Source organism: Chrysochloris asiatica, unplaced genomic scaffold, assembly GCF_000296735.1.
Source record: "Chrysochloris asiatica unplaced genomic scaffold, ChrAsi1.0 scaffold00030, whole genome shotgun sequence".
Classification (NCBI taxonomy): domain Eukaryota; kingdom Metazoa; phylum Chordata; class Mammalia; order Afrosoricida; family Chrysochloridae; genus Chrysochloris; species Chrysochloris asiatica.
Window position 1 is genome coordinate 25,463,574 of NW_006408548.1, and position 17,339 is coordinate 25,480,912.

Consider the following 17,339-nt stretch of genomic DNA (forward strand, 5'->3'; position numbering starts at 1 on the left):
AAACTATCACATAATCCACAATAAAACATTTAAGAAAAAAAAAAAAAAAACTCAACACCCACCCACCTGTTCATGTCATCTATCTGTCTTGATATCCATCCACCCACTTATCTAATCTGTTGATCACCCTGTCTATCCAGGCTCTACGTTAATCAATCTCATCCTGTAGGGACTGAGAACTCTCTTTATGGAAAGTTACTTTCATAATTTTTTTTTCACTCTGGTACCGTAGTGGTTACGAATCGGGCTGCGAACCGCAAGGTCAGCAGTTCGAAACTATCAGCTGTTCCATGGGAGAAAGATGAGGCTTTCTGCTCCTGTAAAGATGTACAGCCTCAGAAACCCTGTTCAGGGTCGCTATGAGTTGGAACCGACTCCACAGCACATAACAACAACAACAATAAGAAATGTATGTGTTGTAAAACTATCAGCTGACAAGGGGAAATAGATAAGACGTGCACGACAGGGAATGAAAAGTTAGATGTTGGCTTTAGGAAAAGGAAGGGCAAATGAGACCTAAGTTAGAATTAAGTGGAGAAAGACAACTAAGATTTCAGGCCAATCATTGCAGGAGCTTGGCTAGGAGTGAGATATTTGCAAATGTCAAAAGATACTGGGTTGGTGTAAACACACACACACATACCACACACATTTTCTGTCATACTTAATACTTTATCTTGGGCTTGCCTACAACACAGCTCCCATTTTACCAGTGATGAAGAACAAGCAGTAGACGTGAACTGTGGCAATAATGTTTCTGAAAGTTGAATCTCTTCAGCATGTCACAGAGATTCTGTAATTGGAGGGGTCACTGCCCGTGCTAGCACTGTAACATGTGTATTAATCATTTCCTATTTCTATCATACAGTCAGGATTGCTTTATATTTGCTATATAGTCTTACTTAAAAATAGTACAAGCAGTTAATCACTGCTCTAGTAGCTGAAAGGTTGGTGATGTGAGTCCTGGTGTAGTGTTGTAGGGTAAGCACTGGACTGTTACACGCAAGGTTGGAGGTTCAAACCCACTAGCCATTACTTGGCAGCCCTATACAGGGTTGCTATGAGTCAGAACTGACTTGACAACATTTAACAATGACAGCACCACAGGCGCTTTGGAAGCCAAGTCTGGTGGTGAACCGTTTCCAAAAGGTCAAAGCCTTGAAACCTCCAGAGCAGTTAGTTGTTCTCTGTGCACTTGGACTCACTGTGACTTGGAATCTAGTTGATTCAATGGTAACTAACAACTGATTTAAATTTTTTTGCTTGTTAGGTAATTGAAAGAAATGTGTAGCATTAGAAGGATAGGCCAAGTTTGAAATAAATTCTACTCTTCAAAATACAAATTTCGTTTCTTGAAAATAACTGCACTACTCTACAATGATCAACTATTGCCTTTTATCTTAGGCAGGAAAAGTTACTCCAGTTGGATACAGAGTTGCAAGTTGCTTAACTGAAAAACTTCCCCGGGTAAGTATTTTCATTAAGCGTGTGAATGTTAAGATAGTAAACCATAAAAATTTTCCTTATGAAAACTGTTTAAATTTATAACATGTCCAATTTGGATTTAGTGCATTTTGAGTCCTTCTGTTACTTTTGTTTAAGGGAGTATAAATGCCAAACTTAGAATTTTCCAGCTCTACAAAAAAGTGATTAAATTTCTTTCAGCAGGAAATAGTCCTTGAGGCATGCTTTCTAACCTGGAAACTTCCTGGTGATTTTCTAAATAAAGCTTTTAAAATATGCTGTTGATTTCCACAAAAAAATGCATTTTAGGAAACTATTATTAGGAGCTATAGTGCCCCACGCAATTACCACACACATACAATTAAGGGTTTTTCTTGATTGTTATAGATCAGTCCTGTTAATATTTTTAGAACTGTTATTCATCTAAGTAATCTTCTAACAATTTTCTTGCCACGTTGTAGCTCATTACTCCACCTGAAGCAAAAAAGTTTTTCAACTTCAGATATCCACCTGCTGGAGTGGAAAGAGTATTTTATGGCAGAGCAAATGATCCGCAAATTGCACCTAATTTGACACATGGCATAACATCTACAAGCTCAATATCGGTAACTTCTTTTTCTTTTACTCCCTCCCCCTGTACATGATTAATTTGCCAAGGTGAAAATGCGCAAATGAGATGATGGTGAGTCTCATCTCCTTCCCACCTTTCTCTTTAATAGTCTTTCCTCCATTTGTCTTCTAAAAATGTCAGTCTTGAGTAGCGAAAAATATCCAAGGAGAAAAGTGTAATGAGCCAATGTTTGAAATTACAAACTGTGTATTTTCCCTACCTAGCATAGCAGTTAGGAGTTGTACTACTAACCTCAAGGTCAGCAGTTTGAAACTGCCGGTGGTTCTGTTAGAGAAAGATGAGGCTTTCTGCTCCCATAAAGATCTACAGCCTCAGAAACCCTATACAGGGTCACTATGAGTTGAAACTGACTCCATGGCACACAATCACCACCACCACCAAGATAACAGACAACTTGCATTCCGTTTTCTCACAGTATGGAGAGATGATGTCAGGCTATGTTAGACATCAAAGAAGACTCTTACCTAAAGAATACTAAGTGTGGTTATCTGTATATACTTGTAATGGTATAGTCAGGGTACTATCTACTATTGATTGCATGAAAAATCTAGATTCAGAAAACCCTATCTATATATTTGGAGTGAATCTGTGGAAACCAAGTGGTTCTTACTCTTGTTATTCTGACTTTTCTGGGTTGAGTAACCTAAGATAGCCTATCATAAACTTTGAACCTATTGAAAGCACATGTTTAGGTTGATGGATGTATAAGTTTCATAGCCCCAGTGCTGACATATCATTTTGGGGTGAGAAAAGGTCACTATACTGATGAAATATTTCCCCACAATCATATATTCTTCTCTCCTTGGTTTCTTACTGGGGTTACAGTTTTCAGAGTCTTATATTTTTGATGTTGTTTTTAAATGTATGCTTTTTATGATTTCTTTAGGCAAGTACATTGATAAATCCACCACCTATCACCACATTTCAACAAAAATTTAAAGATAAAAAAGAATCTATATATTTTAGCAATCAACGAGCTCCATTAGGAAAATGTCATGATCAAACACCAGGATTACCTAAAGGAATGGATATAATCAATACGACCTTTGGGAGAAAAATCATCAGAGGTAGTAAAAATATAAGGGGTGGTGAGTGGGGGTGGTAAAGAAAATCTTTTTGGAAAATGGAATTAAATATTCTACTGGTATAGTATTTGGAGAGTTCTGTAGACAACTGTAAACAATAATTCAAGAATAAAAGTTAGAATCATGGCAAGACAGTTAAGAATCAGAACCCTTAGAGTTTATGTGTTTCCAGATGGTAAAAACTATGCAGCACAAATTGAGTATACAGGAGATGGCATATATATTGGAGAAACTCAGAACAATGATTTTGGGGCTAACTGTGAGGATTTCAGTTCCTTCCTGGTCATCCACTATATGTTTTATTTCTACCAAAGCTTCTTTTTTCTGTTTTTTTTTATTTTTTTATTTTAAGGTTTTTATTGTGGATTGAGTGAAAGTTTACAGGGCAGATCATCAATTTTACATTCAACAAATCATATACCTTGTTTCATTACAATGATTATAATCCCCTCCATGTACCATCACTTAACAGTATTTCTCTCTATTCATTTTAGCTTTTTTTAAAAAAAACAAAAAGCAAAACAAAACCACTCAGGCATATATAATAATTTACACCTCTAAAGGGCACATTTTGCAAGCCAGCCTCCTGGCCACCAGCTCTTATTCCCATTCTTTCCATGAATCTAGAGTCCTCAGCCACTCCCCCTCTGCATGCCCCCATCTCTGCCTCTGTCTCTGGTGTCACTGCCTCTCTGGATAAGGTCCCGCATTCTGCTTGTGCTCTTCTCTCTTGATGGTCCTAGGGTCCTTTTGTTTAAAAACTTCTACCTTTTTTACAATTGTGACAGTCACGATTAGTCATGATGACAATTATTCGCTATTGAATCATAAGAAGCTTATCCTCATCTCTTTTCATGAGATCCATCTAGACAAGATGTAAACTACTCAGTGGGGACTCTTTCTTCCCCCCTACACTCTTAAACTATACTCCCTCTTGAAACTTTGTAAGCCAATCACTTCGTGCCTTTATTGCCCCCTCATTTTAGGTAGCCAATGTCTAAGTTGCCCGTTCCTATCTACCCTGTATACAGAGGGAGTAGCATTGATCCTTGATGTGAAGACTCCTTTCTTTTCTGTTGGTATTTAGAGTTACTACCTCCATGAGTATAGGTCAGGTTCATCAAATTGTAGCAATTTACCCTTGTTTCCTTTATAAAAAAAAAAATGTCTTTGGTAATCTTTCTCTAGTTGAGTTCTGATTATCTAGCCATAGAGGCCAGGTCAAATGGGTACTGTCTGCAAGTTTGGGTGTTCTTGTGCATTTCCCCTCATTTCATATCAGCTGGACGCTTCACTCTCAGCTCTAGCTGTCTGTAGCTATGTCCTTGTCTATAGGCTCAAGTGTCTCCAGGTTTCACCACACTTTGGAACAACAATCCCTTCTTCTTTTCTCTCTTATCTTCAGGTCAATGGGAGTCAGGATTTAATTTTCAGCCTATTTCCTTTTTAGTCTGCCTGTTCAGGCCTTTTACCTCGTGATAAATAGTTCAGGGACAGCTATGGCCATTTTGCACTGCCGTTTAGTTTTAAGTGGAAACTTTCACTTTAAATTTGTAACAGATCTGAGCGCATGTGTAGTAGAACCATCGGGGGTAGGAGTAGGGTGTCCAGCTGCTCAGGCACCCTGTAATCACCAGAATGGAGGTGCACAAGACAGCGAAAGATTTATGAACAGATACAAAAAAAAAAAAAAATGCTCAGACCTTTATCTCCATGGTTCTGTCAGATATCCATGGCTGCTGTGGTCCTTTCTGCACTCCCCCCCCCCCCCCCCCCCCCCGGCTTGGTCTTGCACAAGATGGCAGCCTCTGTAGCAGCTGAGCATCCTGAACTAGAAAGCAATGGATTTCCTGATTCTGCTCTACATTTTCCTAGCTGTAAGCCTTCCATGCTTCTAAATATTCCATTGTATGTGGTTCAGAGTTCTGGCACCATCCCCTGAGACTGCTTGGTCAGGTATTCTGTGTTGTTGCTAACGGAGCTCCTCACAGCACTTCTGCCCGATCCGCCATCTTGTTTGTTCTCTCTACCTGAGCTTCTTATGTGCTCATACCTCTTAACTGTGTTTCATAAAGTAAATCCTAGGACAAGTAAGTTTGGTAAATGCTACATACCACACTTCACCTATGGAAATCCAGAATACATGAATATTATTCAAACACAAGGCAATGTATATGGCAGACTTCCAGTGCCATTTGGCGGGGTAGTAGAACACATCTTCCAACAAAGAACAGTCTATAACAGAATTACTCACCATCCTTTCTTCTGAAGTCCCATCTTGTTGGGCACCTTCCTTTACACTAACTTCATATTTCTCTTCTGGTGAGGTGCTGTAGGATGAACACTGGACCACAGGGTTGGTTTGAACTTTAAGGTCGGCAGTTCAAGATCTCTATTTGCTCTTCAGAAATCCTATGAGTCAAAATGAATCTCTATGAGTACAAACCGACCCTGTGGCATTTAACAGTAACAACATCTTGTCCACAGACTCCTGGTGTGGCATTATAGGATAAACACTGAGCTGCTAACTTCAAGGTTGGTGGTTCAAACCCACCAGCTGCTCCTTGGGAACCCTATACAGGGTTGCTATGAGTCAGAGCCAACTCAACAGCTTTTAACAACAACAACATCTTATTCACAGGAACCAAAATATGAACTTGAATACATCTCACCTGAATGTAGAGTTCATTTCAAGAATAGATTTGATGCGTTAGACACTAATGACCAAAGATCAGAAGAATTCTGGGATGACATCAAGAATATCATATAGGAAGAAAGCAAAAGGTCATTAAAAAGATGGAAAGAAAGAAAAGGCCAAAATGGATGTGAGAAGAGACTCTGAAACTTACTCTTGACCATTATTATTGTTAAGTGCCGTTGAATCAGTTCTGACTCATAGCAAACACATAGAGGGCTTCTGAGGAGCTGCTGGTGAGCTTAAATTGCTAACCTTGTAGTTCAAACCAACTTTGCAGTACAGTGCATTAACCCACAGTGCCACACCAGAACTCCACTCTTTTTTTTTAATGTTTTATTATGAATTATGTGATAGTTTACATGGAAGAATGTTACCTTTACATTCATGCTATCACATATTGTTACATTGCCATGGTTACAATCCCCTCCATGCATCATCAAGCAACTAAATGGTCACCCCGCAAGCTTACCCCCTGGTCATTAGCACACAGCTCCTTTCCCTCTCTGGGTCTAGAGTTCCCAGGCACTCCATCTCTCAACGTCATTGTCTCTGCCTCCATCTTTGGCATCACTGTTTCTCTGGGTAGGGTCCCACACTCCTCTCTTCTCCCTTGATGGTCCTAGGAACCTCCATTCCTGGACTGCAAAGTCAACCACTCCCTTCCTTTTGCTACAAAACATCTACCTTTACATTTCTAACCCTCACAGACAATCCTGATAGCAATTATTCACTATTGTACCACAAGAGACCTATCCACATTTCCTTTCATCAGTATCACCCAGACAGATTGGATATTACTCAGTGGAGAGTCTACCTTCCTCTGTACCCCTTGGATCTAAGCTCCCTCTGGAAAGCTTGTAAAGCCAGTCAACTTCTTGCCTTTGTAACTCCCCCCCCCCACCCCATTTTGGGTAGCCAATGTCCAAGTTGCCCATCCCAGTCTACCCTGTGTGTTGAGGGGGTCAGAACTCCACTCTTGACCATTGTTGTTGTTGTTAAGTGTCATTGAATCAGTTCTGACTCAAATAAACCCTGTATAGGGTTTCCAAGGAGCAACAGGTGAGATTGAGCCACTGACCTGGCAGTTCAAACCGACATTGCAGTCCAGGGCATTAACCTGGAGCTCTATACCAGAACTTGACAGAGAAGGTAAAATTACTGGAGGAAATGTGAAAGTAAAACAGCTGAACAGAAAGCTTCAAAGGGCTGCTTGAGAAGACAGACTAAAATATTACAATGAATGTGCAAAGAACTGGAGTTAGAAAACCAAAAGGAAAGAACACACACAGCATTTGTCATGCTGAAAGAACTGAAGAAAATATTCAGTCCTCTTTTTGAAATATTTAAGGATTTTATGAACAAAATCCACCACTTGTCTGTTAGTTTGTCATACTGTGGTGGCTTGCATGTTACTAGAAACTATGCCATTAGTATATTAATAACATCAGAGTCATTCATGGTAGACAGGTTTTAGTGGAGCTTCCAGACTAAGAAAGTAAGAAGAAAGAGAGGTGCACTCTTTCTCAATGTTTAGCCATTGAAAACATTATTACTTTCAGCAGAACATTGTCAGCTGTAACACCAAAAGATAAAAGCATTATGAATAACATCAGAAAATTGTCAGATATAGTACTGTAAGATCAGTCCCTCAGGTTGAAAGATATTAAAAATATGACTGGGGAAGAGCTGCCTCATTGAAGTTGACCATGATGATGTGAATGAAGTAAAACTTTCAGGACCTTCATTTGCTAGTGGGGCACAATTCAAATTGAGGAGAAACAGCAGCAAACATCCATTAACAATTGGAAAATGGAATGTACTGATATGAATCTGGGAAAATTGGAAGTTGTCAAAAATGAAAAGGAACACATAAAGATTGATATCCTAGACATTAGTGAACTTACACAGACTGATATTAGTGGTTTTGAATCTGAGACACATATGGTTTATTATGCCGGGAGCAATACATTCAAGTGGATTAACATTGCATTCATCATCCAGAAGAACATTTCAAGATTTATCTTGAAGTACAATGCTGTTTGTGATAGGATAATATCCACATGCCTACAAGGAAGACCAATTAATACTACTATTATTCAAATTTACACACCAACCAATAAAGGCAGTGTTGATGAAACTGAAGAATTCTGCCAACTTCTTTAGTCTAAAATTGGTCAAATTTGCAATCAAGACATATTGATAATTACTGGTGATTGGATTGCAGAGGTTGGAAACAAAGAGAAAGATTTGGCAATTGGAAATTGTGGCCTGGTGATAGAAAAGATACTGGCGATTGCATGATAGATACTTGTAAGACTGATGATTTATTCATTATAAATACCATTTTTAAACAACATAAAAGCAACTATACACATGGATCTTACTAGATGGAATATACAGTAATCAAATTGGCTATATTTCTGGGAAGACACAGCAGAGAAGCTCAAAACCATCATTCAATAAGATAGAAGGTATACACAGAGTCACTGTATCAAGAAGAAATGACCAGTGTTCAACCATTTCAAGAGGTAGCATATGATTAAGAATGGACAGTAATGAAGGAAGACGTTCAAGCTGCACTGAAGATACAGGGAAAAAACAAGGCTCCAGAAATTGACAGAATACAAATTTAAATCTTTCAACAGACTGATACAGCATTGAGGTGCTTACTCATCTATGCTAAGAAATTTGGAAGTCAGCTGCCTCACCAGCTGATTGGAAGAGATCCATATTTGTGCCCATTCCAAAGAAGGGTGACCCAACAGAATGCAGAAATCATCAAGCAAAATCATTAATATAATAGACAAATCAACTTTTGTTGAATGTAATTCAAAGGAGACTTAGACAGTAGGTGAATAGGGAACTGCCAGAAATTCAAACTGGATTAAGAAGAGAACATGGATCTAGGGGTATAATTGCTAACTTCAGATGGATCATGGCTGAAGTAGAGAATCCCAGAAAGATGTTTACTTGTGCTTTATAGACTATGCAAAGGCTTTCAACTGTGTGGATCAGAACACATATGATGACATTGCAGAGAATGGGTATTCCAGAATATTTCATTTTGCTCATGAGTAATCTGTACATAGACCAAGAAGGAACAGAACAGAGGGATACTGAATTGTTCAAAATCAGGAAATGTGTGCACCAAGAATATATTCTCTCATTGTACTTATTTAATTTTTATGCTTAGTAAATAATTCCAGAAGTTGGGTTATATGAAGACAAATATGGCTTCAAGATTTGAGAAAGGCCCGTCAGCAACCTGGGATATGCAGATGAAAAAATCATCCTTGTTGAAATTGTAAAGGACTCAAAATACTTACTGATGAAGATCAAAGACCATGGCCTCCAGTATGGGATGCACCAGAAAACAAAAATCCTCGTAACTAGACCAATAAATAACACTATGCTAAATGGAGAAAATGCTGAAGTTGTCAAAGTCTTCATGTTGCTTCTATTCACAATCAATACTCAAGGAAGCAGCAATGAAGAAATTAAATGTTGTACTGCAATTCTGCACAAGACCTCTTTAATGAGTTTAAGAGCAAAGATGTCAGTTTGAGGACTAAGGTGTACCTTAACCACACCTTCGTATTTTCAATAGCCTCATATGTATGTGAAAGATGGAGAATGAATAAGGAAAGTTGTAGAAGAATTGATGCATTTGAATTAGCATGTTATAGAAGAATATTGAATGTATTATATACTGCCAGAAGAACAAATAGATATATGTTGGAAGACGTACAGCCAGAGTGTTCCTTAGAAACTGGGATGACATACTTCACCTGTCATACATCAAACATGTGATCAGGAAGGACCAGTCCCTGAAGAAGGACTTCAAGCCTAGGTAAAGTGGAGGATCAGCAAAAAAGAGGAAGATTCCCAATGAAATGGATTGACAACATGGCAGCTGCAGTGGACTCAAGTATAACAACAACTGTGAGGATAATGCAGTACTGGGCATTGTTTTGTTCTGTTATACATAATGTTGTTGTGAGGCAGAACCAGTTTGACAGCAACTGAGTCCTGGTATGGTTCTGTGGGTTAGTGTGCTGGACTGCAAAGTCGGTTTGAGCTGCAAGGTCGGCGGTTCAAACTCACCAGCCTTTTCTTGGAATATACAAGGTCGCTATGGGTCGGAATTGACTCAATGGCACTCAACAACAACAACAACAACATGGGAAAAATATTGAATGATGCAGAAATCCTCAAAAGGAGGTGGAAGGACTACACAGAGTCATTGTACCAAAAACAAATAGTTGATGTTGAACCATTTCAACAGGTAACATATAAAGGAAGATGTCTAAGCTGCTCTGAAGGTTCCAGAAATTGGCAGAATACAAATTGAAATCTCTCAACAAACTGATGAAACACTGGAGATGCTCACTCATCTATGTGAAAAATTTGACAGTTGAAACCTGGCCAAAAGACTGGAGTGGAGGTCCATATTTATGCCTATTCCAAACAGAGGTGGCTCAACAGAATGTGGAAATTATCAAACAATATCATTAATGTCACATGCAAGTAAAGTTTTGCTGAAGGTAATTAGAAAATGCTTGCAACGGAATTGATAGGGAATGGCCAGATACTCAAGCCAGATTCAGAAGAGGACATAGAACTAGGTATTTCATTCCTGATGTCAGATAGATCTTGCCTGAAAGCACAGAATACCAGAAAAATGTTTTCTTGTGCTTTATTGACTATGCAAAGGCTTTCAACTCTGTGGATCATAACATTATGAAGAATAGTTATTCTGTAACACTTAGGAGCCTCTACATAGACCAAATATGATCTTGAATATATCCCACCTGAATTTACTGAAGAACAGATTTGATGCATTAGATACTAAAGACCAAAGACCAGAAGAGTTGTGGGATGACGTCAAGAACATCATACAAGAAGAAAGCAAAAGGTCCTTGAGAAGACAAGAAATAAGGAAAAGACCAAAATGGGTGTCAGAAGAAACTCTGAAACTTGCTCTCCAGTGTAGAATGCCAAAACAAATGGAAGCAATGAATGAGGTGCAAGAGCTGAAAAGAAAATTTCAAAGGTCAGCTCCAGAAGACAAAGTTAAAATTATAACAAAATATGCAAAGACTTGGAGTTAGAAAATCAAAAAGGAAGTACACACTCAGCTTTTCTCAAGCTGAGGGAACTAAAGAAAAAATTCAAACCTCAACTTGCGGTATTGCAGGATTCTATTAGCAAAATACTGAATAATGCAGAAAGTATCAAAAGAAGATAGAAGGAATACACAGTCTTTGTACCAAAAATAAATGGTTGCTGTTCAACCATTTTAAGAGGTAGCTATGATCAAGAGGAAACAATCCTGAAGTAAAAAGTACAAGGTGCATTGAAGACACTGGCAAAGAACAAGGCACCAGGAATTAATGGAATACAAATCTAAACAAGCTGATGTGGTACTCACTTATCTATGCCAAGAAATTTGGAAAGCAACTACTTGGCCGACTGACTGGAAGAAATTGGTATTTGTGCCCATTCCAAAGAGATGTAACCCAATGGAATGCAGAAATCATAAGATAAAATCATTGATATTCCATGCGAGTAACATTTTACTAAAGATAATTCAAAACAACTGCGACCATACACTGACAGAGAACTTCGTGAGGTTCAAGCCAGAGTCAGATGAGGACGTGGAACATGGAATATCATTGCTGACGTCAGATGGATCTTGGCTGAAAGCAGAGAATACCAGAAAGATGTTTACCTGTGCTTTATTGACCATGCAGTGGCTTTTGATTATGTGGATCATGACAAGCTCTGGATAACACTGTGAAGTATGAGTATTCTGAAACATTTAATTGTGCTCATGAGGAACCTGTACATAGACCAAGAGGCAGTTGTTCAAACAGAACAAGGCAACACCAAATGGTTTAAAACCAGGAAATGTTTGCACCAGGGTTGTATCATTCCACCATAGTTATTCAATATTTATGCTGAACAAATAATTCAAGAAGCTGGGTTTTATGAAGAAAAATGTGGCATTAGAATTGGTGAAGACTCATTAACAACTTGTGATATGTAGATGATACCACCTTACTTGCTGAAAGTGAAGAGGACTTAAAATACTTACTGATGAAGATCAAAGATCCCAACCTTCAGTATGGATTGCATCTCAATGTAAAGAAAACAAAAATCCTCACCAATGGACCAATAAACAACATAAATATAAATGGAGAAAAGATTGGAGTTGTCAAAGACATCATTTTGCTTGGATCAACCATCAACACTCATGGAAACAATAGTCAAGAAATCAAACAATTTATTGCATTGGTCAAATATGCTGCACAAGACCTCTTTAAAGTGTTGAAGAACAAAGATGTCAGTTTGAGGACTAAAGTGTGCCTGACCCAAGCCATGGTATTTTCAGTAACCTCATATGAATGTGCAAGTTGGACAGTGAATAAAGAAGACCATAGAAGAATTGATGCATTTGAGTTATGGTGTTAGAGGAGAATATTGAAAGTACTATGGATTGCCAATAGAACAAAGATACCTGTGTTGAAAGAAGTACAGTCAGAGTGCTCCTTGGAAGCCAGGATGGCCAGACTTAATCTCTTAAGAGGGACCAATCACTGACGAAGGATATCGTGTTTGATAAAGAAGAGGTTCAAAGAAAAAGAGGAAGACTGAGATGGATCGGCAGAGTGGCAACAGCAAATTTAGCAAAGATTGTGAGGTTGGCCCAGGACCGGGCAATGTTTCGTTCTGTTGTATATAGGGTTGCTATGAGTCAGTACCGACTTGATGGCACCTAAGAGCAACAATAATATAGTCTAAGATGCAATCGTTCAAATGGAATAAATGGATATTGAATAGTTTAAAATCATCAGGAGAGGTGTGTCCCAGGGTTATGTCCTTTCACCTTATTTATTCATCTATATGCTGAACAAATAATCTGAGAAGCTGGATTATGTGAAGAACAACATGGTATCAGTACTGGAGGAAGACTCATTAACAACCTGTGATTTGTATATTGTGTAACCTTGCTTGCTGGAAGTAAAGATGACTTAGAGTACTTACTAATGAAGATCAAAGACTAAAATCTTCAGCCTTGATTCCACCTCAGTGTAAAGAAAAGGAAAATCCTAACAACTGGATGAATAAATAATATCATTATAAATGAACAAATGATTAAAGTTGTCAAAGATTTCATTTTGCTTGGATCCACAATCAACTCTCAGGAAAGCAGCAGTCAAGAAATCAAAGGGCATATTGCTTTAGGCAGCTCTGCTGCATAAGACCTCTTTAAAATTTTCAAGAGCAAAGATATCTGTTTGAGGACTAAGGTGTGTCTGACCCAAGCCTTGGTATTTCAGTTGCCTCACATGCATGTGAAAGTTGGACTATAAATAAAGAATACTGTAGAAGAATCAAAACATTTTTTTTTTTTTGATTCATTGTATTTTCTTTTGTTTGGAATAGTATTTATATCTCTTCACTTTTTCCCTTCTTCACTCACCCCTCACCCATCCTATAACTATCATTGAATGTTTCATTTAGCAAGAAAATATTTTCTTAACTTTTAAAATCGGTGGCCTTATGCAGTATTTGTCTTTTTTGCTTGACTAATGTCACTCAGCAAGGAGCTCTGGTAGCGTAGTGGTTACGAATCGGGCTGCGAACCTTAAGGTCAGTGGTTCAAAACTACCAGCCGCTCCGCGGGAGAAAGATGAGGCTTTCTACTCCCGTAAAGATTTACACCCTTGGAAACCCTGTACAGGGTCGCTATGGGTCGGAACCGACTTGATGGCACTTAACAACAACAACAACAACAGTGTCATTCAGCAGAATGTCCTCCAGGCCCCATGTTATGAAGTGTTTGGCAGATTCTACATTATTCTTCAACGTTGGGTAATATTTCATTGTGTATAGTTATCAAAGATTGTTTTAACTATTCTTCTTTTGATGAACTTTTAGACTGTCTCCATCTTTTAGCTATTGTGAATAGCACTGCAATCAACATGGGTGTGCATATATCTAGTCATGTCACAGCTCTGATTTCTTGGGTATATACAGCAAGTAGAAGGATTACTGGGTCATATGGAATTTATGTGTCCAGATTTTTGAGAAAGTGCCATGCCATTTTCCACAGAGGTTGCACCATTTTATAACCCCACCAGTAGTGTACGCAGGTTCCAATTTCTCCATACCCTCACCAGCATTTGCTGTTTTCTTTCTTATTGTAACTTTGCTATTAATGCTAGAATAAGAGATCTCATTGTTGTTCTGATTTGCATCCCTCGAATGGTTAATGATTGTGAGCATTTCTTCATACATTTGTTGGATTCCTGAATGTCCTCTTTGGTGAAGTTTCTGTTCATATCTTTTGACCATTTAAAAATTGCATTATTTGTCTTCTTCTTGCTGAAGTGTTCAGTTTTGGAGAGCAGTCATTTGTCTGATATATCATTGCCAAACATTTCTCCCAGTCTGTGGGTTCTCTTTTAACTCTTTTGTGAAATACTTTGATGTATATAAATGTCTAATCTTTAGGAGGTCCCAGTCATCTATTTTGTCTTTTGTTTGTGTGTTTTCAGTTATGTTTGATAGTATATTCATTCCATGTATTTTGTGTTTTTTTGATCCTCACTTTGTCCCTGTTTTTTTCATTGATGATCTGTTTAGTTTTAGGTTTTACATTTAGGTCTTTAATCCATGTTGAGGTCATTTTTGTATATGGTGTTAGAGATATGGGTCTTGTTTCATTTTTCTACAAATGGATTTCCAATTTTTCCATCACCATTTGTTGACGACTAAATGCAAAAACCATGTGGGGACCATGTCTGACTTCCTCTGGCAAAACATAAAATCAGCCCAAGGCTGATCCCTATGAAGCTGAAGTCAGACATGCGTCCACTCTACAACCTTCTTTTCCCTATTCTGGCACCAACCATTCCTCCCACAGCATTCTCTGCTTCATATCTGAGTTTTATATTCTACTACAACAGCCACACAGAACTCATAACAGTACTCCTGTTTGTGGGGTTTATTAGGGAAGTGAACAAGGAACAATTCAGGATCAAAACTAACTCGGACACAGCAGTTTCCCAGTCAAGAACACCTCTTGTCTGTAGTATTGCTGGCATGCCTCACTCTTGTCTTCAGCCTTTCAACCATGTGGTCCCTTGACCACTGTGCTGCTTAGGCAAGTGATACAAATCTCTTTTAGCCAGGCTGTGAGTGCCCAAAGGGCACATTCTGCTAGCCAGTCTCCTGCCTGTAGGCACTGAGCTTTACTCAGTTCATAGGCCTAGAACTGGAATCTGTTCTCTCTTTCCCTGGCACCGCCTCTGCTGTTGTCCATGCTGTTGCCTCAGGACGTCTCACATGCCACTCATGCTCTTCAATCTTGATGGTCTTAGGAGCTTCCATCTCTGCTTCTGAGATGACTCCTTTTAAACCTAGCTGGAGGGCAAAACGAACCAATCCCAGCCTTACAGTTCTGATATGACAGTGTTTAATAACAACAGTCATTTTCTCTAGGGTCCTCACCTTCTTTCTTCAAGAGGCTTACACAAGGAGCACACACAGTTCATTTTTCTTGATCTTGCAACAAATTCAGTTCTTGTTTTACATGTTTTGTACCCATTAAAGCTCAGTACCAGATAATGAATCTTAATTTACCAATAGGACCACTACATTATTTTCCTGAACATCTATCCCCAAGATAAATCATGCTTCTACCCTTTGAATAGAAAATCTACAATTGTACCTTATTGTATCTGCTCTAAGGTTATAACCAATTGCAAGATACCTAAGAGATATTAAAATGTGAAACACTTTAACTATAGAATAGATGAAGCATCTTTTTTTTCCCTTTTCCTTAATATTAGAAAATTATTTATTTGTGTAAACTGTTATTGTGTAAATCAAAATCTTATGAAGAGGTATTTAAAGAAGGAAAAGAAAGGCATGGTCTGTATATTGTTTCTCAAAATGATTTTGCAGTAATTATGCCATAGTTACCTCAGAGTAGTTTGTTGTAATGTGGAACATACTTTCTAGGTGTACTTTTAAATATATACTAGAGAGAATGCTTCAACATGTATGTGTGTATTAATAGGACAAATAGGTTCATATATCAAAAAGAAGTACTAATTTACAGGATAATTTTAAGCAGGATCATTTGGTATTCTCAACTATTTGTTTACCGGCCTCAATGCTGGGGAGAAAGGCAAAAAGAAAGGAGAATAATGTTAATGTATGTTGTTAGGTGCCATCTGTGTTGGTTGTAAGAGAAAAATGAAACGGGAAAGGAAAATACATTTAGAAAGTTTACAACACAATGAAAACAAAATAATTTGCATTCTCCTAATGGGGCCTTCAGTCATTGGAAAATAGCTGTTAAACATCTGATAGCTCTATGTTTGGAACCTAGCAGAATGAAGAATTTCTTCCTGATTCCAGTGGCTTCACTGCTTTGTTTGGCTATTTTGAAGATAGAATTTCAGATCAAAATAGACTCAAGGTGTGTGGTCCAATGTATAAGTAGAAAAATTAGCTCCATGTGTAGTCCAGAGAGTATCAGTTTTTCTGTAACTGATTTGTGATTCAGGTCTGCTTCAGTTATCATGAGAAGTCTGGAGCAAACTGAAACCAAATGTTTCCAGAGAGTCTTAGGATCAGGAATTTCGCTGCACTTGAAATGGTGGCTCAGGAGAAATTAAACAGTTAATGGATACATTTTTGTAATGTTCTTCAGAATTTTGCTAGTGAGTGAATCAGGTCTCTAGCACAGTGTCGCTGGGTGCTCTTCTGTCATTTTTGATACCTTTTCATTCATGTTAGCTTCAGGATCTCCTGGGTGTCATTGTGGCTTATATAGTCAGCATATTCCATTTGTTGTTTATTCTAGTCAACTGAAATGCATTGTAAAAATACCTTAAAGTTGGTAACTTCCATTGATTCTTCCTTCAGACCTCTCTGCTAGAGAAGTGGTGAATCCACCGAAATCTTATGAAGAAGTATTTAAAGAAGGAAAAGAAGGGCATGATCTATATATTGTTTCTCACAATGATTATAATGTGGGTAAGTATCCTCCATTGTAAGATGAGTCTAAGTATATGGGAACAGTTAGATTTGTGAAGAAGAATAATGTACATAGTTACATGCCTGGCACATAATTGTTGTTGTTAAGTGCCGTTGAATCGAATCCGATCCATAGCGACACTGTATAGGGTTTCCAAGGAGCAGCTGGTGAGCTTGAACTGCCGACTTGAACATAGGTGCTCAGTAAATGATATGTTGTTGTTAAATGCTGTGGAGTCGTTTTCAACTTACAGGGTTTCCAAGGCTTTAAATCTTTTTGCAGGAGCAGAAAGCCTCATCTTTCTCCTACAGAGCAGCTTGTAGGCTCGAACTGCTAGCCTTGTAGTTTGCAGTCAAATGCTTAACCTGTGAAACCACAATGCTCCCAATAAAATGATACCTATCA

The 17,339-nt window shown here is 38.3% G+C and overlaps 1 protein-coding gene across 1 annotated transcript in view; it reads left to right on the forward strand.

Moving 5' to 3' along the window:
- The window catches only part of EFHB (EF-hand domain family, member B), a 113,808-nt gene that overhangs the window by 33,392 nt on the left and 63,077 nt on the right, over positions 1-17,339 (forward strand). Inside the window, exons 3-6 of the mRNA XM_006859178.1 lie at positions 1,405-1,467; positions 1,926-2,069; positions 2,982-3,162; positions 16,823-16,933. Coding sequence (XP_006859240.1) covers positions 1,405-1,467; positions 1,926-2,069; positions 2,982-3,162; positions 16,823-16,933 — 499 coding nt within the window. The remainder of the gene's footprint in view (positions 1-1,404; positions 1,468-1,925; positions 2,070-2,981; positions 3,163-16,822; positions 16,934-17,339) is intronic.